The following is a 24005-nucleotide window of genomic DNA, read 5'->3' as shown; positions in this document are numbered from 1 at the left end:
TGTCAATTTCCGCATTCCCTGGGCTTCACTTAGACGGTTCGCGGTGCTGTATGGATCTTCTCAGGTCGTTTCACAACAACCTCATTTCCTTGTCCGTCTCATAGTCGTTCACTCCACGGCCCTCGCGAGATGGAGCAAGCATATGTGCGCTCGACTTCAGAAGTGCTGAGTCAGTTCCAAGTCACTGAAGCAGCCGGTCTGTCGTCTGCACAAGTCGTCGAGTCAAGAAAAAAATATGGAAACAACTGTGAGCGCTATTGCAGGAAGTCGCGAAAATCAACCACCGAATGCTAACGAGCACAACAGCCCTCCCAGAAGATCCTCCCACGCCTCTATGGCAACTCGTTCTCGAACAATTCAAAGACCAGTTAGTCCTCATACTGTTGGGCTCAGCCGCCATATCTTTCGTCCTAGCCCTGTTCGAAGAGTCGGACGACTGGACTGCATTTGTCGATCCCGTGGTGGTACGTTGAAACAGATGGCTTTACGAGACGGCTGAGACTAATTGGCCTCTAGATCTTGACAATCCTCATTCTGAATGCGATCGTCGGTGTAACGCAAGAAAGCAGTGCTGAAAAGGCCATCGCTGCCTTGCAAGAGTATTCCGCGAACGAAGCCAAGGTGATACGGGATGGACACGTCCAGAAGGTCAAGGCAGACGAGCTTGTACCGGGAGACATTGTTACTGTCGCCATTGGAGATCGGATACCGGCCGACTGTCGATTGTTGTCCATTCAGAGCAACAGTTTTGCAGTCGATCAGGCTATTTTGACGGGCGAAAGCGAAAGTGTGAGCAAGGAGTGCAAAGCCATAGACGATGTGCAGGCTGTCAAACAAGATCAGGTCAACATGCTCTTCTCTGGCACAACCGTGGTGACAGGACACGCTACAGCAATCGTGGTTCTGACGGGTAGTTCTACTGCTATTGGCGACATCCACGAGAGCATCACTTCGCAGATTTCGGAGCCTACGCCACTCAAGGAGAAGCTCAACGATTTTGGCGACACCCTGGCCAAAGTCATTACCGTAATTTGTATTTTGGTCTGGCTGATTAACATCCAACATTTCAATGATCCCTCGCACGGTGGAAGTTGGGCCAAGGGTGCTATCTACTACCTGAAAATCGCCGTTTCCCTGGGGGTTGCCGCAATTCCCGAAGGTCTCGCCGTGGTCATTACGACATGCCTTGCCTTGGGAACGAGGAAAATGGCGGCCAAGAACGCCATCGTCAGGAGTTTGCCCTCTGTGGAGACCCTGGGTAGTTGCAGTGTTATATGCTCCGATAAAACTGGCACTCTCACAACTAACCAGATGAGTGTCGAGAAAATTGTGTACCTCAACGAGTCTGGTGATGACCTGGAGGAGATCGAAGTCACAGGAACCACGTTCGCCCCGACGGGAGACCTCATCCGCAATGGCAAGAAGCTTGAGAATCCCGCGGCCACTTCAGACACTATCAAACAGATGTCAGAAGTCCTGGCGCTATGCAACGAGGCGCATTTGTCCTATGACGCGAAGAACGACACCTATGCAAGCATTGGAGAACCCACCGAGGGAGCCCTCCGTGTGTTGGTTGAAAAGATTGGCACCGATGATGCTACGATGAACAAGACTCGAGATGGTCTTGCTGGCGCTGAGCGAGTAGACTTTGCCAGTAAATATTACGAAGAAAAACTTCCTCTGCAGGCAATGTATGAGTTTTCGAGGGATCGGAAGAGCATGTCCGTCCTAGCTGGTACCGGTCAAGCCCAAAAGCTCCTTGTTAAAGGTGCGCCCGAATCGATCATCGAACGGTGCTCTCACATCATTCTCGGGTCGAATGGGAAAAAAGTTCCGATCAACAAGCGGCATCAGGCACTCCTCACTCAGGAGCTGGTTGAATACGGACGGCATGGCCTCCGCGTACTCGCGCTGGCCAGTGTGGAAAACGTCAGCGACAATGAGCTCCTGCACACCGCAAAGAGCAACCAAGCGTATGCTGAGCTGGAGCAAAACATGACCTTGATCGGACTTGTTGGCATGCTCGACCCGCCTCGCCCGGAAGTGGCCAGGTCGATTATGAAGTGCAGAGAAGCAGGAATCCGGGTGATCGTGATAACGGGTGACAATCAGAACACTGCGGAGACAATCTGCAAACAGATTGGAGTATTTCATCAGGACGAAGATCTCACCGGCAAAAGCTTCACCGGCCGACAGTTTGACTCGCTCACCGAAAGCGAAAAGCTTGAAGCTGCGAAGACGGCATCTCTGTTCTCCCGCGTCGAACCCACTCACAAATCTAAACTTGTTGACCTCTTGCAAGAAGCCGGCGAAGTAGTGGCCATGACAGGCGACGGCGTGAATGACGCCCCAGCATTGAAGAAATCTGACATTGGGGTCGCCATGGGAACGGGCACCGACGTCGCCAAATTGGCTGCCGACATGGTCCTTGCGGACGACAACTTTGCGACGATTGAAATCGCCATTGAAGAAGGCCGCACTATCTACAGCAACACCCAGCAATTCATCCGATACCTCATCTCGTCCAACATTGGCGAGGTGGTCTCGATTTTCCTGACTGCCGCCCTGGGGTTGCCGGAAGCCTTGATCCCGGTGCAACTTCTCTGGGTGAACTTGGTCACGGATGGTCTTCCGGCAACGGCCCTCTCATTCAATCCGGCCGACCACGACGTGATGCGGCGTACCCCGCGGAAACGCGACGAGCCCCTCGTTTCTGGGTGGTTGTTCTTCCGATACATGGTTATCGGGACCTATGTCGGCGCTGCCACTGTGTTTGGCTATGTCTGGTGGTTCATGCTCTACCATTCCGGCCCGCAGGTCAGCTTCACGCAACTTCGAAGCTTCCACAAATGCTCGCCGACCAATGCTATCTTCAAGAACGTCGACTGCGCGGTTTTCTCGTCCTCGTCGATCCCGACACGCACCGCGTCGACTGTGTCCCTGTCCATCTTGGTTGTGATCGAGATGTTCAATGCCATGAATGCCCTCAGCTCCTCGGAAAGCTTACTTCAGCTCCCGCTTTGGAAAAATATGAAGCTCATCTACGCCATTTGCCTCTCCATGCTTCTACACTTTCTCATTCTCTATACACCCATTTTGCAAGGCGTCTTCTCCATTGAAGCCCTGGGGTGGGACGAGTGGATGGCCGTGCTGTGGATCTCGGCCCCTGTCATCGTCATAGACGAGATCCTGAAGGCGATTGAGAGGGCCGTCTATGTAAATTGCAAGGCGGAGCGGAGGAGACGGGCCAGCATTTCGGCTGGAAGTGGAAGCGGTCTGAAAGGGGAAGGAAATGGGTTTGTGGCAAACGGCAAGATTAAGGCGAATTGAGAGAGCGTGTACGCGAGGGGAGAGGGGGAGAGAGAGACTGGCCAGATCCAAAGCCAGAGCCAAAACCCTTGGTTAGGTTATGTGACATTAGCTACAGTATCATAGATTCTGACGTGCGGCAACGAAAGAGAAGAAAAGAAAAACAGAAGAATAGGCATACATTAACTTCATCCTGCATTCCATTCATGGATTGATACGGAAAAGAAAGGGAAGGGGAGGAATGATGACAGGGGCAATGGCATTCCGGGTGATGTTCTGTATGATTTCATTTATTCCCTTCTCTGCATCTATCTTGCTTGCTTGCTTGCATGCGCATATGCATGGACACGGAGTCCATGGATGGAATTCGGGTCAGTTAGTAGTGGCGTGGTGGCGATTTGGCTATCGTATACTCGGTGTCTACGGAGCACATCACATCACATCATATCACATCACAAATAGAGAGGACAAAGAGGACAGAAGACAGCACTGAAGTAGGTAAACGCAACGAGCAGATGGCCCGTCAGCTGGGGTTCTTGTCTCGTCCCATCTCATCTGGTCTGTGCTGGTACACACACTGGGGCCACTCGGACCCTCACTCCTCTCCACCGCCTCTCTTCCTCCAGCAGCAGCATCGTGTATCTCTTGACCAGAGTCCCAATTTCGCTCAGCCATCCTAGTTCAGGCCGGAGCTCGACGAAAGGAGAGCTGGGTCCTCTCCTGTCTTCTCAAGCTCGAGCAGTCAAAGGGTGTTTGACGTTGATGTCGGAGAAGACAAACGCCCACTGCGCTCCCATCTGGTCTCATGCGGCACTGGTGGTGCTGCTTGCTAAACGCCGTGATTTTCAAATTCCCGTTTTGCATTCTCTCAAGAGCTTTTCAATCCAGCTTCAACATATCCATCTACCACACACGTGACTTTTAAGTCAGCATTAGACCCCAGCAAGCGGGAAGGTCTCTGAGCGGGAAGGTCTCTCCGAATACCTGTAGCCGAAGTACCATCTTGTCCCATCTCCTCCACGTCACAGCTCATGATATTCTCGCCTCGGTCAGTAATAAGACGCGTATCCGCCCATGTGTATACTTCCAAAACCCCTGAATTCAAATATAGCCTCATGAAGAAGGGAATTCATTCATCATAACTGCACCCCCCAAAAGCCTCTACCTCCACAAACACCTAGCGTGCCCGCCGTCGGAGCCCAACTCAAATTGCTCACTTCAAACTTGGAATCCCAGACCGCTGACGGACCCCTTTCTTGTCCTTGTCCTCCGCCACTATTGTTCGTAACGCCACCCGGCACACTGTTCTGTCCGGTTGAGGCGCTCGATCCCATGAGGTCCCAGAGCAACACACAACAATCATCTGCACCAGAGGCCAGTACGCCACGCTGCGAATTGCTCCAATCGATGCAGTTGACGGCGGCACCGTGCCCTTTCAGTTCAAGTAAGGCCTGGCCGGGCTGTCGAACGTCCAAAACACGAATGATATTTGAGTCTTGGCTAAATGTGGCGAGCAAGTGGGCGTCATGGGGAGAGGCCGCAATGCGGAGCAACGGAGGTGGAAAAGGGAGGGTTGAAACGCCACCTGAACCTGATGCGCGTGTTGGCGAACTGGAAAGAGGATCCGCAAGTTGTGCTTTGCAGATGTTAGCATGACAAAAGTGTAGGAAATCCAAGCCCCAAACTTACAATTTTTCTCTTGCTGCTGCTGCTTCTCTGACGGCTCATAAATAATGGTGCTATGTTCGAGACTTCTCAGATCGAACATCCTCACACTTCCGTCTGCGCCACATGAGACAAACACGTCTACGCTATTCGCGCAGAACCGCACATCGTACACTTCCTTGTCGTGTGCGATGAGCTGCGTCTTGGCCGTGAGTGTGGGGATATCCCAGATGGTGCAGGTGGTGTCGATTGACGACGTGATAATCAAGGATGGTTGGACCACATTCCAGTCAAGCGACGTAATGGGGGCGGTGTGTTCGGGGGATTTCGAATTTGAAAGCAATGCCAGTGGTGCCAGCTTCTGTAACGGAGGCGTTTTGTTGGTCGCTGACCGCGTGATGGAGTTCGATTGATATGAATGTTGGTCATTCGGGAGCGACCACAGTCGAAGGTGGTCGCCGGACGTTGCTAATAGGTCAGTCGTCTGCTTGTTTGATGAAGGCGGTTCCCATAATATCCTTGTCACGGGATATGCATGTGTAGCTTCTGCGGTTTTGAGAAACTCCAAACCTCGTTCACCGTGGGGGTTGTCCGGGTCTATTTGCGATCTTTGGGTATCCAGTATTTGTATCTGCCCCGAAATTGTCAGCCTCGTATTCCAGATATTTCCCGAGTTTAGCCTTGGTCATGAATGCTCACATAATTGTGGTTATCCTCCAGATAACTTCCAATAGCCACTTTGCCCGCCGAACCGCTGTTCGACCGAGGAGGCCATTTGCACCAATCAACCGCGTATATGGGCCAAGGCGCAATATAATTGCTATTTTGAGGATACTGGACAATGTCGTTCTCCTGCGCCACACCAGGACTGAAGGGCATATCCGTGAACGTCGGGTCTGTTCTCGGTCTGATGTCCGCTAGACCGAGAGGAGAATATGACGGAGGTCCTTGAGGAGTCTGAGGCACGTATGAATTCGGGGCGGTTGGATACTTCCCCTGATCCGGAGTATCTGAGAAAGCCTTGTATTTTGGCTGGTCCATGGCGCCAGGACTGGACCGAGAGTAGGAGTGGGTATGATTCGGATTCGTTGGTCTTGCGGAAAGAGGAGGTTGCTGCTGCTGCTGCTGCTGTTGTTGTTGTTGTTGTTGTTGCTGCTGCTGCTGTTGGATCTGGGTCGATATCTGCGGTAGAGTAGGGAGGGTCGGAGCGGTGTTGCTGGCTGCTAGAGTGGCAGGTCTGCTTGCAAGACCTGGTTGCAGCGTACCAGGAACCGGTTGACTGGCGACACTATTGGGATGCTGAGGTGTAGAGGGTTCGATCTTGATGGACAGTGCTTCCCCTGTGTAGGCTGGCGGTGCACCATAGTGGTGGACGTCGCTCATGGCCGTTCCCTGCTGATTCAAATGCAATTCGTCGGCCTGTTGGCGACCGATTGTCAGAGAGCGCCTCAGACCCGGCTGGTATTGGCCAGGCTGGGCCTCTTGCGCATTCGTGTACGCCGAGGGGGGAGGACCAGGACGATATGGGATCACGGTACCGTTGCCATTGGTGTTTGGCTGCGACTGAGGTAGGTAGGATCTGGATTCGGGAGCCGTGGTGGGCGGATGGGGGTGGTTGTTCAAGTACTGAGGGTTTGGGGCGCCGACAGAGGTCACAGTCTGGCCAGCAGAGTATATGGCATTGACAGCGCTGTAGTAGTTGTCGTGGGTGAACTGAGGGTCGGAGAGGTGGTGCTGGTGGTGAGGGATGTGGAATGGCATAATAGTGACGAGCAACGGGGAACCGCGAGCAGAGGACCAGATCAGCATATGCGGACCAAATTTGTGTTTCTGCGTGCGCAGTGAGAATCAGTGTCGGTCCAGTGGTTACAGCCTGGACAGTACACACGGCGCCAGGGTGCAAGTGGTGGCAGGGGAGCGAGGGCGGCGGGAACGTGTCTTCGTCAGTGCCCGGGCCTGCTTCGGGCTTTGGGGCTCTTGGGGCTCTTGGGGATCTGGCTCTTAGGGCTGGTGAGGCCACCCAGCTCCCTGTTGTCAGCCGCTGGTGCCGCTGGTGCCGCTGGTGCCGCTTAAGCGCGAGGTTGGAGGGGTCAAGAGGGTCAATGCTCTCTGAACAGCTATTGGGCACGAGCTAACCTCAGGTTACGTGCATATTAACTCCCCCGGTTCCCACTCACCTCGGTATATCCGAAGTCGACGACACAGTGAACACCCATAAGCACAACAACTCCTATGGAGATGGTTCCATACAAATAAGAACACAGCTGGCACGCAACAATCTCTTCTTATTCACTGCTCCGTCCTTCTCGTCCAGCGTCCCGCGCTCCTCAGTCTCTTTCATACCTTTGGGTGTGTGTGAACTATGGCACAAGAAATCTTTCTACTCCTCCTGCCCGCTCTCGCACCTTCGTCGCCAGCATCCTCTTTCAGATCAGCGTATAAAATCACATTTGAATCCCTGCTCCCTAAGCTCGTCCCAGCTGACAAAGGGTCGACCTCTCGCCTGGATATCGGCCTGGTCCTATCCCCCTCGTATCCCCTGAGCAATAATACTTCCCGCGCAGTGGTATTTCCTCTCGTCCAAACTCTCCTGAAACAGACATATAGCCTCATTTGCTCCGTCGCCGCTCAGCAGGGAATCGATCTCGACTTCCCTGGCGGTATTGATGTCAGGATATTCATCCTGGAAGCTCGACTGGATGACCTTCCCGAGAATATCGTCGGCAAGCAATATCTGTCCGGACCGATAGTGGACCTCAAGACATTTGTCCTCTCCGACCGATCATATACAGCTCTTTACTCTGTCGAAGGCGAGGCTCCAGAAGCCTCCCTTCAGCAATTCATTAGAATATGGAATTCCAAGACCAACCCTCCGGCACTACCATCCATCCACCGCCTCCAGAGCGGTCCAGCCATTGTTCACCCTGAAAGCTCCTCTCAAAAGCCCTTGGGATCGAATATTGAGGACGGCCCGCTCACAGTTCACCGCTCTGTGGCTGTAGGCGGCACATTTGACCACTTGCACATTGGGCACAAACTTCTGCTAACCGCCACCATTCTGACCGCCGAACCAGCTCAGTCTCCTAACACCAACTCGAAAGAGTCTCGATTGATTACGGTCGGCATCACGGGGGACGAACTGCTCGTCAACAAAAAGTACGGGTCCTTAGTCGAACACTGGGATGTCCGACAACAACGCACTGCAGACTTCATCGACTCCATTCTGGCGTTCTACCCCCACAAGGCAAGCACGAGCACAACCGATATCACCAACAGTCTCCGAATGACCGACTACATCAACCAACCCGGTCCCAACGGCAAAGTCGTCCGTGTCAAATATCACCTCCCCAGCTCCTTGTCTCCTGCTGGGAGTAGTAGTAGCATCGCAGATGCAACCGTAAACTACACCCAGATCTCCGACCCGTTCGGCCCCACCATCACAGACCCGGATATCACTGCACTGGTAATTTCCGCCGAGACCCGCAGCGGCGGGAAAGCTGTCAACGACAAAAGAACGGAAAGGGGCTGGAAAGCGCTGGAAGTCTTCGAGGTCGATGTCTTGGACGCAGGCGTCGGTCTGGATGACGATGAAGACCTGACAGAGGGAGGAGAGAAGGAGGACAAGGAAAAGAAGAGTTTTGAGACGAAGATCAGCAGTACCGAGATAAGGAGAAGATTACAGCAGAAGGACCAGGCGCTATATCAGTAGAACACCGTCGCCCTTATGAGCAATAAGCCTGACTTGTGGGAAACTTCCATGCATTTAAAGCACGTTTGTATCGCGGTGCCGACAGAAACGATCCTGTTGCATCAGCAGGTATACAGCGTCCCCAGGGTCAATAGGACCGCAGCACAACCACTCGAGGCATAAAATGTTTGAAAAAACGGTTAGAATTAGGTGACATTGCCTGACTACAAAATGCCCACGGAGGTCACAAACTCACAGACTACCTATACCGCTACTGCACATATCAAATTCATGCACCATCAAGAATATTCCGGTCCAATATCACATAGGCCGTCTATCTCCTGCCACCATCTTCTGAACTCCCGTTGACATAGTGCGTGCTTCAAAGCGATTGATACGCGAGATCTGGTAGAGCTTCCAAGAGAGTGTGGGCCATTTCGTGGTACCTATGCCGCTTATATTCTGCTTCGCTGATTGAATTGTTGGCATCAAAAGAGGACCAAGATTTTTTTGGTGGAACTTGTTGCAACCTGTTTCACTCCTATAGGAGCGTGGCCATTTTTCCTCTACCTAGACTTCGGTGCCATTTGAAGTTCGTCCATCTGTCGGCGGCGACGACTTCTCCTTGACCGGGACCTGATATTGCACACCTTCCAAGTGTTGCAATGCCCCGATCAGAGGATTTTTGGTCGTCACAAAGGGGTCATCACCTGGCGATCCACTGGCAAACATGCCAAAAAAACTGCCAAAAGGAGAGTCGGATGGAGGAAGTCCAGTATCGGTAGATGGTCGAATAGGGGACTTCCATGCCAAAGGGTTTGTGCCTGTTCCTCGAAGGGCTATTGGAGGTCCTACAAATGGTGGGATATTCTCGTTTTCAATATGTGTTTCGTAGAATGCCTGATACTCTTGAGCCACTGGTCGGTAGGACGTATATGGGTCGGTATATTGTAAGACCGATTGATACTGTGGTTGAAGCCAGGGTGTGGAAATCTTGGGCAGTTGCTGGAACGAGCCGTTATCATAGCCTCGAGGTCCAGACTGCAGAGGGTTCCGCGTTCCGCTCCTCGTCATGTTTCCATAGTAGCCGGGGCTTCCGTCGGCGAAAATCTCGAATGGAGGAGGCCGTTTGCGAGGAGCGAAAGCTTGAATGGGTGGTTTGACGTCGTCCTCATCATCTTCGGTCGGGAAATAGCGAGAACCCAATCCATACGAGTCGCCGGTGGATGAACTGGGTAAGTATGGAAGGGGAGGTAACCCTTGGGCGAATGGTAAATCAGCATATCTCTTTGGGGCATTGGCTTTGGCTTTGCGTTTCACAAGTCGAGGAGCATTGGCGTCTCTCTCTGCAAGTGGCTTTCTCTTGCGAGATCGAGGGGCCTGCTTGACTCTTGGAATGGGAGTCTCCCCATCGACCAGACTGCTTCCATCTTCAAGGTCGTCAATGTGTCTCGCCTTCAGGACATTGCTGCCGCCAGGTGAATACACGACCTCGGTAGGCTCAACCAAGGCAGCGAGTTTCTCCATGCGTCTCAGAACGGAAGCATCCTTCTTCTGATTTCTCTTCTGTTGCATTTCCTGCGAGGCAGCATCAAAGAGGTCCATGCCTGGCCAAACGGTGCCTTTCAGTTTCATATGTTCTGGAGTGGCGAGAATCGGACCCGAGGGTTCATCCTCAGCTGGGCAATCATTGAGAGAGGGGTAAATGTCGTCAGGGAAAGAGGAATGCTTGACGGGAGAGTAACCTTGAAGTCGATGTGCTCTGCGTCTGGTATACTAGGTTAGACTCGACAGGACACACCCGTAAGAAAGGCGCCCACCTAGGCGGTTTGACAGGAGTGAAGTCCGAGTCACTGCCATCGTCATCTCGTCTTGCTTTTTTGCCTCGACTGCGTTTCCTCTGCATTTGGGTCTGGGTCTGGGTCTGGGCCTTTGGTCTCCCTGGGCGCTTTGGGGGCAAAGATGGATTTAACTGTGCATGGTCAAATGTGCCTGGTTGCAGTACGCCAGCGTTTCGTGCCGCTGCGGAGGCTCTTCTTTTCTTAGCCTGTTTGTTCTCTTTCATTTGCATTCTCTCCGAGAGCAATCTGTCAATATCGTGTTGTTGATACCAGTGACTATACGTGGCCAATTCCACGCCTGCTGCGATATCCTGGTAGCTCCGTACCTGGAGTTTGTGAAACTCGGATAGGTGACCTTTGGAACTGACGTGAGTGAGCAAGTGGGAGGTGTCACTAAAGGAGGGTTGGCCTGGACAGATGCTGCAGCTCAGCAAGGCCACTGCCATAATGGCCGGTGTAGGTTCCGAGGGTAGAGAGCAAAATCGCAAGGAAACAGCAAAGCAAATTTGAAGCGATAAGGACGAAACAAAAACGGTTCAAGGAACAGACAAAATGCGGGGGCCAAGGTATCTTCCTACTGCAGTCCCAGCAGGATACACGGATGAACAAGAAAGGGAGAAGGGAGCACAGTGCGCGGACAGAAGTGACCCAGCAGGGGAGTGGTGGAGGCGTGAGGGAGCGCAGGTGACATTGATGAAGTGAGAGAGAAAGAGAGAAACTTGTGCAGCGCATTAAAGAGAGAGGAAACTCCGACCAAGCACCCACCATGCCATCGCCTCACCTCGCCAGAAGGCAGGAGCGCCCTCAATAACGACAGCTAGCACCTTAGGTCTATCGACTACCACAGGAAGCTGGCTGTGATGCTTGGGAGAAACGACTTTCAAGCTAAACTCATCACAATGCCGTGAAATTTCCATCTTCACGGTCTGCCAACAAAATCGAATGCCTCTCCAATTGTTCCACCAGGTCTATGCTTCCTCTAGGGCGAGGATAGGAGAGTGATGAAGCGGATATAGGCCGTGGTGAACCTTTGCTCTTCTCTTGCCTTGTATCCCATCTTTCACAGGCCAACTCAAGTGGGGTATTAGATTGCAAGAGGGATGCACCGAGCCACACAGGGTCATCATTTTTGCCAGTATGGCAAGGCTCTGGTGACTGCTTTGGGCATGCAGCTAAGGGCCTCAATTAGCGTAGAATAGGAGAAGGCATCGTCTTTGCGAACTTACTATACGGGATCGACCTCGACGAGGCCCGGATAGCCCAGCAAGCTCAACCCTGCGAGACCGAACACGGTATGGAAAACGTCCACCATGTCGCCGGGTCTGTCTGCAAATCCACCTTGATCGGCGTCTTGACATCTCAGAATAAATTTGATCAATTCTGTAGCATCGATCCAGTGCAGCTTTCCCAGCATTGAGATGCTGCTGAGCACCCACCAACTATAGCAAACATCTTCAAGCTTTTCTGGGCGGCCATTGAGCCCACCGTTGGGAAGTTGTCTTTCACTTAACCATGCGGCGAGCCGGTCATGGTCCACAATGTCCAGTCTACGAGCGATCGTCAAAGCCCCGAGGCAAGTAAATATTTGGCCAGAATGAGACTCGGCGCCAGGCGATCGACCAAAGCCTCCATCGAAATTTGCACAAGCCTGAATGTGGGAGACAGCCTTGTCCACATCCACCAGGTGCATCATGTCAAGGATGGAGAGGGCGTTGAAGGCACCGTAGAGGAAGCGAGTGTCTGTCTCCCCCCACTCATCTCCCGCAAAGGTACCCGTGTCGGCGTTCTGTAGGCTTGCGATGTCTCCAAAGGGGAGTATCAGCGGCTCCGGTCATGACCGTGGCAAGATGCGGAATTCGCTTACATTTGGCAGTTCGCTCCTTTCCTCCTCTTTCGGGCTTGTCCAAGGCTTCCAAGGCATTGATTGTGGCAAGAATCTGGACGGCGCTGACGGTGTACAACATGTGGGAATCATGTCCAGGAGCAGCACCAAACCCCCCATCTGGGTTCTGGCAAGAGAAGACGAATTGCAAGGTTTTGTCACGGGGCAAGGCATCTGGATAGCCGAGGAGATGAAGGGCCGTCAGACCCCAGTACACACCATTCAACCTCAGGTGTTCGGTCAACCAGTAGTCGAGTTCATCTTTTCGCTGGCACAAAGTATCAACAAGCTGCGCAGTGTAAAGCACTCACATGGACGCACAGTATCCAGGAGCTGGATATATTTGACATGCTTTTCCACCACCAGGCTGAGATCTGAGGGCAAGGTCGAGTGTGATCCTCCCACCCCAGGTCCCGCAACCAGTGACATTTTCTCGGACAAGACGGATATTGCTGTAATGACACCAATGGAGGTGAGGATGGGGCCAGCTTGAATAAAATGGTTGACTAAGTCGATGAGGGCTGGCAGGTGATGTGAAGTGGAAGCGGTTCGTCAGGAGGCTGACGCTGCACACGAGCTGCAGTTGATCTGCTTGGCGTTGGCAGGTGTTGACAGGCGTAGGTAGCGAGGTAGGTAAACTTTTCATCTCAGGCACCATTTATTCCCGGGGTCAATTACGCGTCTTCCTTTGCGGAGTATGTAATACGTGATTGCCGATCTCAGAATCATGCCCAAGAGAGAACATGATCAGGTGTGCGGTATTACTACAAGCAGTCGCTCGCAATTCAATCTGAAAACGCCGCGGTTGTGTGCTGGTGGCTGTTCCGCCCTCTTTTCTTGGGCCTGTAGCAGTTAGACCAGATCTCACAAATCTCAAGCCCTGTTGTCGATTTTCTCTTTGTCCCTGCGCGTTTAGCTTCCTGGCTTTACCTGATTGACTCGCTGAACACGCCGGGCTCCAGCCGCGTGCATGTCGAGATATGTCTCTGTGCCCCTGGCGACTTGGAGTGCCTGAGGGGCAGCCCAGGGGGGTCATCCAGGCCAGTTAGCAGGAGAGGCTAGGAAAGCTAGTGGGCAAGCTGGGCCCACTGGGGCGTCCACCTGCAAGTAACTTCGCCGGTGAAACCCAGATGGGGGCTTGAGCCCTAGCCTCGATGGGGGACGGTGAACCTCGAAGCTCAGGCTGGTGAAGCACCAAAACATGGTCAAAGCATGGTCTCCAAGCGAGTCCTGCTTCACCACCTGATCCCCGTGTTTGAAGTCGCCATCGTTGAAATCAGCGTTTGGCATCGGCTGCTCATCCCCCCCCACAGGTGCTTGCGTTATGCGCCCGCTATTCTGACTACCTAGTCTGCAACAAAGGCAAGAAAAGCATGCAGTAGCATAGTACCAGAGCAATCATGAAAATTCATCGCCTGCCGCTACTGTGGGTGCAGGTAGAAGACGAAACAAGCATTTTGAGTGTTACGGATCCTTCTCGCCATGCATTGCATCGCAGGGTGTTGTTGTCGTCTCTCTTACAGCCCAGCCCAGTCCATTAAGGTACGGGCAATTACGTGTCCAGGTAACTCCGTGCATATCTACCCAACTAGCGATGCTAGGTAGATACGGAGTATCAACTGCAGTTAACTCCAGGTTGGTAGGTCTTTCGCCTGCTGCGACACCTGCAACCTCAAAAGCCCAGAAAATCCAGGCAGTCAGGCCCTTTCCCCTAGGTGCCCTAGGTGCCCTTGGCTCCGATTCCTGTTCCTGTTCCTGGCCCCTCAGTCGTCGTGCTCCAAGCCTAATGCTGGTCCCCTCATTCCTTCTCACCGCTTGGTTCCGTCTCCTCCACCCACCACCATCACCATCACCACCGCGTTCGTTGATTTTGTCTGCACACCACCACCATCCATCCCACGTAACTTCGAAAGCACCCATATCTCCTCAAACCGCACCAACTCTCACACTCTTATACGCCTATAGCCCGTTGGTTCAATTTCTTTGGGGCTTGGTCCTACATGCTTTTTTAGTCCTAACTTTGTCCTTGCTCGTCCTGATCCTTGATTTCTGTCGCTCCTTCGATCCTCCTAGATTTCTCCTTTGTTAACCGCCCTCCTCGCAAGCCACTCAGCGATATTGGCAGTCAGCCTGTCACACGAGCACACCTAGCAATAAGCAGCAGTCCGATGAGGAGCGTGTCTCTCAATTGAACCCGACGCTTTCACGCGGCTGCGAACGCATTCCTTGCTCAGCGTCTTCTTCATCACCTATCATTTCCGAATCTACAAATCAAAGGCCTGCTCCTCTGTTACGGAGTACTTGTTGGATAGCGAACAATACTTGACATTACTGGCTTACGACACGCAAATTGGTTGCCGACACTTGGCCGCAGGCCCGTAGCAATTGGAATACGTGGCATTGAATCAATCATCAAAAACGTCCTGACGAGACCAGCACTTCCGTGCGCGATACGAGCAGTACCACCCCTTTCCCACCTACACACCGTTTGACCTTGCGTCTCATATCTATCGACCTGTCATCGCAAAAGAGGTGGTACGAAGAGCCAATACATTCGACGGGGGATATCGCAGTCCCGGTGATCTGGCGCCAGCTGCTGCTTTGTCCGACTGTAAGAACTCGGCCGGCTACCTGCAGTCGGCCCCGTGAATGACATTTTAAGGAGCTGCAGATATGCCAAAAGCCTCAGCTTTACCCCATCTCAACTTGGCTCCCAACAACAATGAGGAGCTTAATGGTCTAACTCCCGCGACGCTGAGCCCTCGCTCAACGGGCTCTCCTCACACTCCACGGTCAGCCCCGACATCCCCATATCTGCGAGGCCCTCCGCCATCTTTTATGTCCCACCAAGCCTCTGTATGTCAAGACAGTCGAAATGATGGCTCGCGTACGGGGCCCAGCTCTCCCAGAATAACAGCCATGCCCGAATTCCCTCCTTCGCCTGTTCCTCAATCACCAAAGCATGGTCGAGATCCCTCTAAAGGTTTCTTTTCCAACTTGATGGCCTCCAAATCTTCCCACAAACTGCATACTTCGGAAACCAGCATTCCGGAGGGCGCAGAGAAGCCCAATGGAAGGAGTCGGGCTAGTTCAAAAGAGAGGTCCCTACATTCAGTAAAGAAGCAAGGTTCGACTCCAGAGTTGCCCAAAGCTGGATCAGGAAACGGCCCCATCAATGACAACGAGCCCCCAGCCTCATCGGAGTCGGTTCCCTCTCAACCCTCTCTCGAGCCTGTTCTGGCGGCCAAAAAGACCAAGTCTAAGTTTGGAGGCATTCTCGCAAGGACCAAGACCGTGAAAATGGAGGAAATAACGCCAAAGCAGAAGCACCCGCCCCCAAGCCACCTGCAGCTGGACACCTCCAATGCAGGCAAAGACCACGACGACACATCCCCAAGAACTGCACCCATCAAACTCGACCACCGAGAGAGAACATTTGGCCCTGAGGGCAACGCAACCGTTCGAAACCGCTCGGTAGATAGGCAGACTCGTGACGACTCACAATCCACAAAGAGAGATCGGCAGACGGGGAACATTCCCACATCGCACTCCTTCAGAGACGGATCAACCCTCCAAATTTTATCCAACCTTGGGCAAACAGGCAAAGGCGTGGGAGACCGCCTTGGCAAGGCTGGGAAAGGCTTTTTCGGGAAGATTACACGGAGTGGGAGCAGCAACGAGCGCGAAGTTCTAACGGTTACGGATGACAATTACGTATGTACGACAATCAACCTGCCACTTGTTAAGCAAACTCGGAAAACCAGGATAGCAAGACGACTGGAGTTATCCAAGGACAAGACTGAATTCTGGATGCCGGCGTTACCTTGGCGATGCATTGAGTATGTTGATCCTTCCCAAGTCTTCTGGCCTGGTACTAAAAATTTTGCGCAGCTACCTAAATATGAATGGTGCCGAGGAAGAAGGCCTGTATCGGATTCCTGGCAGCGGGAGAGATGTAAAACACTGGCAGCGACGTTTTGACACCGAATTCGATATCAACCTTTTTGATGAACCCGATTTGTATGATATCAACACCATCGGATCAATGTTCAAATCATGGCTGCGGGAGTTGCCGGACGAGATCCTTCCCAAATCCGTGCAAAACAAGATTGCTACCCAGTGCGCCGGTGCGACTTCGGCGCCTCAACTTCTGAGAGACGAATTGTCGCGTCTGCCGCCCTTCAACTACTACCTGTTATTCGCCATCACATGCCACCTCAGCCTACTTAACAGCTATGCCGAAAAGAACAAAATGGACTATCGAAATTTGTGCATCTGCTTTCAGCCTTGCCTGAAGATCGATGCTTTTTGTTTTCAGTTTCTCGTCATGGATTGGAAGAATTGCTGGCAGGGCTGCTGGACCGAAAAGGAGTACCTGGAAGAAGAATACCGATACGAGCGGGAAGGGTCGATTAATGAAAGTGAGGACCTTGCCGTGGACGAAAGGGCCATCTCTTCCAGTGGCAGCAGTCAACAACAGCAACCACCACCGCCACCACCACCGGCAGCTGATCGACAGGTATCTCCACAGCAACCTGTTCCTCCTCGAAGCGCAGATGCTGCAGCACAACGCAAGTCGATGGCGCCTAGGACAAAACAGAGGAGTCTGTCTCAGGGTGGAAGTGCTAGAGACAGATCTAACAGTGCGCATGCGCCTAGCCAATCCGTACCCGCGGTACCACGGATGGTGACACCGGAGCCTCCCAAACTGTCGCTTGACCAGAAGTTGCCTGAGCTGACAGGACTTTCTCCTATCAGAATGTGACGTCTTCGGATATGTGTCGACGGCCTTGTTGTGATTTTAAATCGACATCTTCCCGTTCCGACGCGTCACGGACTGAGACATGTCCATTTTCCTTTTGATGCGCTGCTTGGATAAGCTTGCCTATGACGACTGTTTGGCATTGAAAGGCTCTAGGACATATCTTGTATTATCTATCTACCTGGTTTTCACTTAGCATTGCATTTCTCTTGGCAGTTGCATTGCATTGTGGCTTTCTTCTGGCACTGGCCTCAAAACAATGATGAAGATTCATGAGGAGAATCGGTATAACCAAGGTAGAGACTGCAAGGAGGATGATGCAGACCGAAGCTCTCTTTGTATGATTAGGTGCGTGTTAGAGTTTGAACTGGTCATGGCGAGAAAGCGCCCAGTCAGGTTGAATAGAAGGAGGCAAGTGATCTTCGAGACCATAGAGTTGCGATGCTTCGAGTCGAATGCAGCCAGCGGTGGAAGATGCTGCCTCCTGTCGGATGATATTGCCCAGTTCATCACTCGAGTGTCTTTCAACAGCTTCGCGATATGTTTCCGTCTAACCCCTGATTGCCCTGGCCTTTCTCGAACACGAGCTCCCCGCCAGTCGGATGCTCTCCGAGATCATTTTGGCACAACGCCACCCACTCGCCCGTCGTGGACTCCCGTGGTACAACGGTACATTCCTGCAGGGGAGATGAACGGATGGCAGCACCATCATGTTGCGCCCATTCCAGTACGGGTTGATAGAGCCACCAGCTGGCTGACTGGTTTGCTGGTCGAACAGATGCAGCCGCTTGATCCCATACTTGGAAGTTTTTCTTCTTTTCTTCTTTTTGTTCTTTTTCCATTTAACAAACCACTAGATCTCGTTGACGATCCTCGTCGTTGTCCACGATCAACCCATCTTGCCAGCCTTTCTACTCTTCCGCTCATTATTCCTCTGCCGTCGCTCCTGCCTCTTGATCCTCTCCTTCCTCTCCCTCCTCCCTTCCCCTCTGAACGTTTTGCCGTCGCCACTTTCGGCGCCTGCTTTCTCCTTCTTGACTGCCTCGTCGTCCAACTCGACAAGCCATTCTCCTTCATCCTTCTTGTTCCGTCCCTTGTAGCCCCATTTCTTGACCCATTCGCCGCTCTCCTCGTCGTAGACCAGGTTCTTCCGCCTCTCCTCCTGCGCGGCACCGCCCTTCAGATTGCCTCCGTATTTGCCGATACCTTTCTTACGGGCGAATAATTCCCACTTCGTCGGCGCTTTCGGCTTCGGCAGCGGTTTCCATCTTGGCAGATAGTGTTGCGGTGCGGGCAGGGTCATTATTAGGCCATCAGGCGTCGACTGGATTGGGCAAGTCGAGAGGAGGGTGTTGAGGAGGGATTGGGCGCCGTCGCGGGCAGTTTGTCTGAGCGCCTCGTTGCGGTCGGATGGTGATTGAGAGAGGAGTTGTGAAGTGGTGCAGAGGGGATTTGGATCAGTCGCCGTCAGGTAGCCCAGGTCGTAGGTGTACGGGGTGGGCTTTTCGACCGTCGTTGGCCTAGGGAGAAAAGGACAACAATTTGTTAGTGAGATTTGATCATAGAACAGTGCAATCTAGCACCTCGAAGACGGAGAAGACGTACAGTCTCTCAGATTTTGCAAGTGCATGGTGTGAGATAGTCGAGGCTGGTATTGACACATGCGTTTCGCCCTCTACCATAGCTGTATCCATCATTGTATCTGTGGCCATATTTTCTCCGGAAGTGAGTTTTCTGTACTCAACAAGGTGGATTTTGCAGGAAGTGCTGAAGTGCGCTCTTTCTCCGCACTCGAAATTTTGACGAGGCTGAACTGTGTTCACAACGAGGCTGAATTCCCTACTAGCGAGCCTAGGTAGGCACCCTGTCTTGCCCTGTATGGAGAATTGTCAAATATCTTGGCGCAGTGAGTTGGACGGACTGTCAATCCGCATTGAAAAATAAGTGGCACCTTCAGAGTCCTTCGCTGTTACAACGGAGGAGGCCTTTGTGGGTAATGCGGGTTCCGTTTACCTTGGAATTAGTGGCCCGCTGTCATTCAGAGCCATACTGTCAACTATTTCCGATGGAGCCGTCGCTTTGACGGTATTGAGCACTCATGGGGTACGATTCCGGGACAGACTATGCCACTTATTTTTGAACCCGGCTTTGCCCCCGAGCATCCGACTTTGACACTCATCCCTGGCGGCTGCCCTGGGCACTAATCTCGTAAGGTCAATTGGTCTATATCCCAGTACGAGTCTTCCATGCCTCGTGACACACGAAGCTATGCTCTCTGCACTGATCCAGGTTCATAAACAAAATTATACAGACAGCCATGCGCCAGGAACCGAAGCCAATTCAACCTCTCCCCGATAGAGAGCAAACTTGTACCGAGCTATTACGTGATGTTGCTTCACATACCAAACTACTTGCCAGGCTAGGCTCTACAAGGAGAAGGCCCGGGAGGTGCACCACATCTCACACCACGAGAGTAGCGTGTTGCTGATGTGGCAGCCTCATGCACGAGTGGGGAATTCGATGGACCGATTGTGCGTTTTGTTTGTGCCAGCCATTTTCCAAAGTCAAAGGGCATCAACCTTCCGTGTTTCGTTGACAGTTTCCGATATCGAGGTTTATCAGGACACCCTCCCGAACATTAATCATCCTTTTTGGCATGTTTGGGTCACAAAACCTGCACACGACCCCTCTTCCCGATGTTACAGGTCTCCTCGGTTGAGAGACCCCTTTATGGTCCTAGGGAATCGCCTTATCCTGGCAGCGTTCACGTCGTCACAACCTAGGTCACACGGTATAGTGGATATCAGCATCCTTCTTGACCATGGTACGGAGATCCAACCGTCCCTCTATCTCTCCTTTCAGCAAAACCCAAGAAGTTGAACTGACCAATAGGCTACCATCGAGCAAAACTTCCTTCGGATACTTGTTGATCCACACGATGCTGATATTGAGTACGTTAAGTCAAAGGTCAACTGCTTCCATATCCCGCCATGATCTGGCTTTGTATAGATCTCCATTTGGATCGTGCCCCTCCGGCTAACAGCTATCCAGCATTGTGGCCATACATGGCCTAAATCCGATCAACAAAAAATTCCACGCTGAGGCCACATGGACGGCAGACAACAAGAAGATGTGGTTGTGCGATTTCCTTCCCAAGCGCTTGCCAAATGCAAGGATTCTTCTCTTCGGATATAACTCCAATGTGGCGATCGAGACCTCGACCGCTGGCGTCAACGAACAGGCAGTCAACCTGCTTGATCGGTTCAATGCGCAACGAAGGCAAGTGGATCCGCACAGACCGATTATATTCATCGCACACAGTCTAGGGGGTATTGTTGTCAAGAGAGTAAGTAGAAATTTCCTCTTCCTAGCCAGTACTCTGAGCCCCTTCTTGCGCGCGCCTCTATTTCACTTCTTTCAGAGAATCGAGTTGTCCGTCCCAAGGACCACCATTTGACTCTACCTAGGCACTCGTTGAAGCGAAACTCAACGACAAATACGCTAGTATTCGCAAAGCGACATTCGGATTGGTGTTCTTCGCGACTCCTCATCGAGGAGGCCGTCATGCCCAATTGGGCGACATTGCTGCAAATATTGCCAGATGCATCCTGCGGAATCAAAAGAATACTTTCATGGATAATCTAAAGTACAACTCGTTGTTCTCTGAACATCTCCAGGATGAGTTCAGACATCAGTATGAAGACTATCAGATACTCTCCTTCTATGAGACACTACCAATGGGACCGCTGGGTTTGGTATGATAACCTTGAATATCGCGGGCGGCGCAACTAACATACTTCAGATTGTGGATAAGCAATCTGCCACTCTGGGTCTCTCGGGACAACGAGAAACTGCTATCGCGCTTGACGGCGACCACAGAAGTATCTGCAAATTCCCCGAACCAAATTCGGCTTACCAGCAAGTCGAAGACGATTTAGTGGCATTGGTCGAAGAAGCACTTCAAACTCCAGCCCAGAAGAGTTCTCAAACCAGTAATGTTCAGTCGCCTACATGTAAGTGACGTAAATTTTTAAATGGGCATATATTGCCTCATATAATCTTGACGCTGCTTTGGAATCGCGAAACTCGAGTATCTGCTTTGTTGTGTCTGAATGCTCCGCCCCTTTTCTTCGACGAGAAACCTGTCGGAAGAACAGGTGCTGACATGACTCTAGTCTTTGTACCATATCAAAAGAATTCGAGCTTTGTTGGCCGTGAGAAAATCATCGCGCGCTTGATTGAGATACTCTCACCTCATCCTGGATGGCAGAGGCGAGCAGCCCTTTACGGGCTTGGTGGGATAGGGTATGCTCCTCAGAAAGTCTAAGCTACTACTTTACTCACCGTCACAGAAAGACTCAGATTGCCCTTAGCTACGCCCATTGGTGTAGAGAAACCCATCCGGAGACGTCTGTATTTTGGATACATGCCAGCAATTTGGAACGATTTCACCAATCATATATGGATTTGGCCGAGGAATTGAAGATACCAGGAGCTGACTCGCCTAAAGCAGACATCCTGAGCCTTGTGAGGAACTGGCTGAGTATAAAGAAGGATAGTGGGGATTGGTTGATGATCGTTGATAACGCTGACGATTTCGACATGTTCTTCAAGTCCTCTAATGCTGAAGGCAAAAGAAGTTTTTCGGGCAGGCTTGCAGATTATATACCAGACTGCGCACATGGCGCCGTTCTGTTGACAACCCGAGACAAGAAAGTAGGTATCGGGATGGTGAAGATGAGCTCATTGCTACAAGTCAAGCGTATGGCCGATTCGGAAGCTGTTGGTCTTGTCCGCAAGATTCTCGAGGATGAAGATGAATACAAGAAAGAGGACATCACTCAACTGGCAAACAAATTGGAGTACATACCGCTGGCTCTGACTCAGGCCGCGGCGTTCATTTGGGAGAACACCCTTAGCATTCCGAGATATCTACAGCGATATGAAGAGAGCAGGCTCAACGCGCTGAAACTCCTTGGTCACAGCGCTGCTAGCACCATGGCCGAGGACGAGGCTCGAAACGCAGTGACGACAACTTGGATGATGTCTTTCACACGGATCAAAGAACAGAACCCTCTGGCTGCTGAAATTCTCTCTCTATTGGCCTTCCTGGACAGGCACTGTGTTCCCGATGAGCTAATTAGAAGACGAGATCAGAGCCTTTTAGACATCGATTTTGAAAAAGCCTGTGGGCTCTTGAAACGGTTTTCTCTAGTCGAAGAAAGCCCCTTGACGATACGAGGTGAGACCCATGCAGCATTCAGCTTGCATCGGATGGTGCAGCTGGTGACACAGCAGTGGCTGCAGTCTCACGGAGAGGCCGCTGTTTGGGCGGAACAGGCACTGGTGGCTGTTTCAATTGTCTTCCCTCCCGGCGAAAGGGAAGAATGGAAAAGTTGCGAGATCTATCTACCTCATGTCGAGGTGGTGCTGGAGAACAAGGTGCAGTCCGAAGATGGCAGAGTTTCGACATCGAAGGCGGCATTACTACACAATGCAGCCACATATTTTAGGGTCAAGGGCTACCATGGTCGTGCAGAAGAGACGGCATCGGAAGCTGTAACCGTCAGGAAAGCTTCACTCGGAGCATGCCATCCTGATACATTGGCTAGCCACACTAATCTTTCACGCATTCTTCTCGAACAGGGCAAAATTGAAGAGGCTATGGCACTGCAGCTTCAGGCAGTAGCTACCGCAAAGCAATCCGTCCCGGAGGACAACCCGGACCTGCTGCGGGCGGTGGCTCATCTTGGGTCTCTTCATGGTATACAAGGTCGGTACGAGGAGGCTGAGCGCCTACAAGTCCGTGTGCTGGAAGTGAGTAAACGAACACAGGGACTGAACCATCCCGACACCCTACTCACCATGCGCGACTTAGCCATCACCTATGGGCATCTGGGACGCTATGACGAGGCTGAAACACTGAACAAGTTAGTCCTGGAGCGCAGACAAGAAGTTCTAGGTGAAGACCATCCCGAGACTCTTATCAGCATGCTAGACCTAGCCGCGACTTATGTTCGCCAAAATTCTAACCAGAAGGCCGAGATGGCTGAGGAATTAGAACTCCAGGTGATTGAAGCTCGCAACAGAGTTCTTGGTGAGGAGCATCCAGCCACAATACAAGCAATGGAGCAACTTTGTGAAACATACGAATGGCAAGGCCGGCACAAGGACCTGGTGAAACTTCAAAAGCAGATAAAGGCAATCGATCGAAGAGGCGGCCAGAAGACGAAGAAACCATCAGACGCTGCGCTGCTGACCATGAGCCATGATATTTTGACATACGAGCTGCCACTGCGGTCGAATCCGACACGGCGCATGTCTAGCGACGAGTGTACCGCGGTGGGAAGTGCCGAAAAAGAAGAGAAAGAAGTGAGACCCACAATGCGAACTGTAAAGAGCTCAGTCGATCTAAAGCACGAGATGAATAACGCGGTAAGCACCGTCGCATTCGTGGAGCAGGTCGAAATGCCCACTCCCAACATGAATAGGGGTCATCACCACGCTCAGTCAGTGTCGTCTTCCGCGTCACTGCTGTCCCCTGTGTACGTTCCCGCTCACGAACAAGCAAAGAGAACGCGAAGTTCCATACCTGGCTTTCGCTCACGTTGGAAGAGCTGGCAAGGGGGTGTTGTTGAAGAGCCAGGGGAAGCTGTGGAGAAGCCTCGGAAGAAAGTCTGGAGCTTGAGGCATTAGGCCATGGATCGTTGAAAGCTGCCCTCGTCATAGTTCTGGCCACTAAACAGTGATGTCAACAGCGACAGAGGATGTCCAGGTTTCTCAAAGGGATGTACGGAGGACATACGAGAAGTACACGGAAGTCCCCGCTGTCTTGGTCCCTGTCATCGCACTATCCTG

At 52.1% G+C, this 24005-nt stretch overlaps 8 protein-coding genes across 8 annotated transcripts; 4 read left to right on the top strand and 4 right to left on the bottom strand.

The window, feature by feature from the left end:
- Positions 1-129: 129 nt before the first annotated feature.
- On the top strand, positions 130-3330 carry Z519_04445 (calcium-translocating P-type ATPase, SERCA-type; the record flags this gene model as incomplete). Its single annotated transcript, XM_016762191.1, has 3 exons — positions 130-247; positions 307-464; positions 517-3330. 3 exons carry the CDS (start codon positions 130-132, stop codon positions 3328-3330), a joined length of 3090 nt encoding a protein of 1029 aa, XP_016621138.1.
- Positions 3331-4445: 1115 nt separating this feature from the next.
- Positions 4446-6735, bottom strand: Z519_04444 (uncharacterized protein; the record flags this gene model as incomplete). The annotated part of the gene is made up of 3 exons (XM_016762190.1): positions 4446-4945; positions 4999-5605; positions 5674-6735. The coding sequence occupies 3 exons, from the start codon at positions 6733-6735 to the stop codon at positions 4446-4448; spliced, it is 2169 nt and encodes a 722-aa protein (XP_016621137.1).
- A 601-nt stretch (positions 6736-7336) lies between these two features.
- On the top strand, positions 7337-8683 carry Z519_04443 (uncharacterized protein; the record flags this gene model as incomplete). The annotated part of the gene is made up of 1 exon (XM_016762189.1): positions 7337-8683. The coding sequence occupies one exon, from the start codon at positions 7337-7339 to the stop codon at positions 8681-8683; it is 1347 nt and encodes a 448-aa protein (XP_016621136.1).
- A 549-nt stretch (positions 8684-9232) lies between these two features.
- Positions 9233-10949, bottom strand: Z519_04442 (uncharacterized protein; the record flags this gene model as incomplete). The annotated part of the gene is made up of 2 exons (XM_016762188.1): positions 9233-10438; positions 10464-10949. The coding sequence occupies 2 exons, from the start codon at positions 10947-10949 to the stop codon at positions 9233-9235; spliced, it is 1692 nt and encodes a 563-aa protein (XP_016621135.1).
- A 779-nt stretch (positions 10950-11728) lies between these two features.
- On the bottom strand, positions 11729-12814 carry Z519_04441 (uncharacterized protein; the record flags this gene model as incomplete). The annotated part of the gene is made up of 3 exons (XM_016762187.1): positions 11729-12306; positions 12368-12653; positions 12707-12814. 3 exons carry the CDS (start codon positions 12812-12814, stop codon positions 11729-11731), a joined length of 972 nt encoding a protein of 323 aa, XP_016621134.1.
- Positions 12815-15058: 2244 nt separating this feature from the next.
- Z519_04440 (uncharacterized protein) lies at positions 15059-17150 on the top strand (the record flags this gene model as incomplete). The annotated part of the gene is made up of 2 exons (XM_016762186.1): positions 15059-16224; positions 16277-17150. The coding sequence occupies 2 exons, from the start codon at positions 15059-15061 to the stop codon at positions 17148-17150; spliced, it is 2040 nt and encodes a 679-aa protein (XP_016621133.1).
- An 886-nt stretch (positions 17151-18036) lies between these two features.
- Positions 18037-18859, bottom strand: Z519_04439 (uncharacterized protein; the record flags this gene model as incomplete). The annotated part of the gene is made up of 2 exons (XM_016762185.1): positions 18037-18667; positions 18753-18859. 2 exons carry the CDS (start codon positions 18857-18859, stop codon positions 18037-18039), a joined length of 738 nt encoding a protein of 245 aa, XP_016621132.1.
- A 1226-nt stretch (positions 18860-20085) lies between these two features.
- Z519_04438 (uncharacterized protein) lies at positions 20086-23843 on the top strand (the record flags this gene model as incomplete). The annotated part of the gene is made up of 6 exons (XM_016762184.1): positions 20086-20150; positions 20199-20493; positions 20615-20902; positions 20950-21160; positions 21323-21452; positions 21500-23843. 6 exons carry the CDS (start codon positions 20086-20088, stop codon positions 23841-23843), a joined length of 3333 nt encoding a protein of 1110 aa, XP_016621131.1.
- Positions 23844-24005: the final 162 nt, after the last annotated feature.

Source organism: Cladophialophora bantiana (assembly GCF_000835475.1).
Source record: "Cladophialophora bantiana CBS 173.52 unplaced genomic scaffold supercont1.6, whole genome shotgun sequence".
Taxonomy (NCBI): Eukaryota; Fungi; Ascomycota; class Eurotiomycetes; order Chaetothyriales; family Herpotrichiellaceae; genus Cladophialophora; species Cladophialophora bantiana.
This window is presented reverse-complemented; position numbering and strand designations above follow the sequence as displayed.